Raw genomic sequence first — 3,617 nt, 5'->3', positions numbered from 1 at the left:
TTTACACTTAAAGCGTACCAACATCCCATAATGCATTTAAGCGTTTCGATTCGATTCATTTCGATTCGTTGACTGCAGTTATCATTAATTGTTGACCATTTATTGCGTCATAATTGCTGAAATTAATATCAATAATTGATATGTTTGCGTTGCGGCTATTATACGTGTAAATTAATTGAAAGGCACTAACCATAACTTAAGGCTTTGGCAATTCCCAAAATCCAAGAAAATCAGGTATGGAATTTTGGGCGCATGGAAGCATGAACTGAAAGTGCGAATGGACACAAGGAAAAGATTTGAATTTCGATCCATGTCGATGAGCAAGCCGTTCAATGGTTCTGTAGGTGTTTACGATTCGCAATTGGACTAATGTTTGAATTTGAGCGCATGAAAATGCGGACATTCTTTGTCTATAGCACAAATAAGCACTTTCTGATGAGCGGAAATTTATAAACCAATATTGGTTCCCGAACAAAGGGGATATTGTTCATACAAAAATACTAAAGTTCCGCAGATAATTACCCTTTATGGGACATTGGTCCTTTCCCACGAATCCTACACAATTTTTCAGGGGATGAAAGTGTCCTAACAACCCTGTTCCTAACAGTAACTTTTCATTTCTATCGGTCGAACAGCTCATCTTGGAGAAACTGCTCAATGTCAGTTTCTTTTTCATTCAAACAACATTTGATTTATTTAATCGAAACTAGCAAATAATTATTGTTGCCTCATTTATTGCACATAAGATGTCTGAAGCACCTGCTATTGGTATTGATTTGGGCACAACTCACTGCTGTGTGGGTGTGTTCCAGAATGGCAAGGTCGAGATCATTGCCAACGACCAGGGTAATCGTACCACATCATCCTATGTTGCCTTCACGGACACGGAGCGCTTGATTGGTGATGCCGCCAAGAACCAGGTGACGGTGAACCCAAACCAGAGGATCTTCGATTCGAAGCGTCTGATTGGTCGCAAGTTTAAGGATTCTGCTGTCCAGGCTGACATGAAGTACTGGCCCTTCGATGTGGTCAGTGTAGACGGCAAGCCCAAGATTGAGGTTACGTACAAGGACGAGAAGAAGACCTTCTTCGCCGAGGAGATCTCTGCCATGGTGTTGACCAAAATGAAGGAGACCGCCGAGGAGTACCTGGGCAAGACGGTTACCAAAGCTGTCATCTCTGTGCCAGCCCACTTCAACGACTCGCAGCGTCAGGCTACCAAGGATGCCGGTACCATCGCCGGTTTGAAAGTCCTGCGTATCATCAACGAGCCCACGGCCGCTGCAATCGCCTATGGCCTGGACAAGAAGGCTGTTGGTGAGCGCAACGTGCTTATTTTCGATCTGGGTGGCGGTACCTTCGATGTGTCCATTCTTTCGATCAATGATGGCATCTTCAAGGTCAAATCTACGGCCGGTGATACCCATCTTGGTGGTGAGGATTTCGACAACCGTCTAGTGGCCCACTTTGTGCAGGAGTTCAATCGCAATCACAAGAAGGACCTGACTAGCAACAAGCGTGCTCTGCGTCGTCTGCGCACCGCCTGCGAGCGCGCAAAGCGCACCCTCTCATCGTCCACTCTGGCCAGAATTGAGATTGACTCTCTGTTCGAGGGTACCGATTTCTACACCTCGATCACTCGTGCCAGTTTTGAGGAGCTGAACGACGATCTGTTCCGCAGTACCATGGATCCCGTGGAGAAGGCTCTGCGTGACGCCAAGCTGGACAAGTCGGCCATCCACGACATTGTGTTGGTCGGTGGCTCCACCCGTATCCCCAAGGTGCAGCGCTTGCTCCAGGATCTGTTCAACGGCAAGGAGCTGAACAAGTCGATTGATCCCGATGAGGCTGTTGCCTATGGCGCCGCCGTCCAGGCCGCCATCTTGCATGGCGATAAGTCGAAGGAGCTGCAGAAGGTCCTGTTGGTCGATGTTATCCCTCTGTCTCTGGGTATCGAGACTGCCGGCGGTGTGATGAACGTGCTGATCAAGCGCAACACCAGCATCCCTGCACAGGCGGAGTTTTTCACCAGCTACTTGAACAACCCGGCTGGTGTACCAATCCAAGTTTATGAAGTCGAGTGCGGCATGACCAAGCAGAACAATCTCCTGGGCAAGTTCCAGGTATTGGGCACCCCTCCAGCAAATCGGCGGGGACGCGGCATGCCCTCGATCCAGGTCACATTCAACATTGATCTCAACGGCATCCTGTACGTCACTGCCAACTGTACCATCAACATGGAGAAGACAATCACCGTCACCAAGGAAAAGGGTCGTCTCTCCCAGGAGGATATCAAGCGCATGGTCAACGAGGCCGAGAATTACCGCAAAGAGGACAAGAAGCAGAACGAGACTATCTCCGCCAAGCACGGCCTCGAGTCGTACTGCTTCAACATGAAGGCCACCATCGACGAGTACAGTCTAAGGACCAAGATCGCCGATTCTGACCTCACCGTCATCCTGGACAGGTGCAACGGGGCCATCAAGTGGCTGGATGCCAAACAGCTGGCCCGTAAGGAGGAATACGAGCACCATCAGAAATTGCTCGAGAGTCTCTGCAACCCGATCATCACCAAGCTGTGGCAGAGCGCTGGCCCTGTTCCTGGTGGCATGCGGTATGCCGGCGGTATGCCCGGTGCTCTCGGTGCAGCTGGAGATGGTGCTCCCTGTGCCGGTGCCGGGATCGGCCGTGGCCCCACCATCGAGCAGGGCAACTAAACACTTCTCAAGCCACCACCCACGCTCCATATTCTCAAACACACCAAAAATACATCCGTTCTCTTACGTAGAAACAACAAAACCACTATAAGAGCTTTAAATATGGACTCTAAATTAGAAATTCAATTAAATCTAACCAAAACACGACGGCTGCTTCTTTGAGGAACATAAAACAATTACATCACTTATCATAACAGAACCAAATCAACCATACATAACTAACCAACCTACATAAATAATACATACATATATATAATATTATCATCGATCGATCACCCACAAAAACATTATTTGCTCATATGTAATTAAATTCAATAAATTCATTTTAAAATCCGAAAAAATATATCTATAGGTAAATGCATTTATTCTTATTATTGCTTTAAAAGCCATTAACTTTTCTCACTGTACGTTGGCTCTGTATATGTACTGTTGCCCACTATCTTATATGGTAAATTCCCCTCTGTAGTTTTTGTGTTTTTGGGGTGGAGAAAACACATGTTTACGACGCTCCAATCCAGCTCTACCTGACGCAACAACTCCTTGAGAGGGATTACAGTCAGAGGGATGGTATCTTGCACCCTGATTCGGATTTCTTGCTCTCCGAGCTAATCTAATATTACACGTACTCCCTGTGATCCATCATCCGTATTCTGTTCAGTCGCCTAATAAACTGCAATTATGCGAAAGCCACAAAATGATGAAAGAACATTAGGAGGTCACATAACGCTTGGATGTCCGTCCTATGCGTCTGTCTGGGGGGCACATTGCTCATTTTAATGACCGAGGAGAAATGAACTTTTGCCACGTGATTTGGCATACATCCTGCCACATCGTGGCAGCCCCAACCTGTGGTCCCCCTGGACCCAGAGTCACATCAATAGATAATTTTTCATAATTAAT

The 3,617-nt window shown here is 47.1% G+C and overlaps 1 protein-coding gene across 1 annotated transcript; it reads left to right on the top strand.

Moving 5' to 3' along the window:
- Positions 1-664: 664 nt before the first annotated feature.
- LOC6897906 (heat shock 70 kDa protein cognate 4-like) lies at positions 665-2,803 on the top strand. The gene has a single exon (XM_002137972.4). The coding sequence runs from the start codon at positions 747-749 to the stop codon at positions 2,715-2,717; it is 1,971 nt and encodes a 656-aa protein (XP_002138008.2). The 5' UTR covers positions 665-746; the 3' UTR covers positions 2,718-2,803.
- Positions 2,804-3,617: the final 814 nt, after the last annotated feature.

Source organism: Drosophila pseudoobscura, chromosome 2, assembly GCF_009870125.1.
Source record: "Drosophila pseudoobscura strain MV-25-SWS-2005 chromosome 2, UCI_Dpse_MV25, whole genome shotgun sequence".
In the NCBI taxonomy this organism is placed as follows: Eukaryota; Metazoa; Arthropoda; class Insecta; order Diptera; family Drosophilidae; genus Drosophila; species Drosophila pseudoobscura.
The sequence above is the reverse complement of the archived record's forward strand: the minus strand, read 5'-3'. Positions and strand labels throughout refer to the sequence as shown.

Excerpts from the sequence above, each read along its gene's own strand:
- LOC6897906 (XM_002137972.4), top strand. The coding sequence starts at position 747 with ATGTCTGAAGCACCTGCTATTGGTATTGATTTGGGCACAACTCACTGC.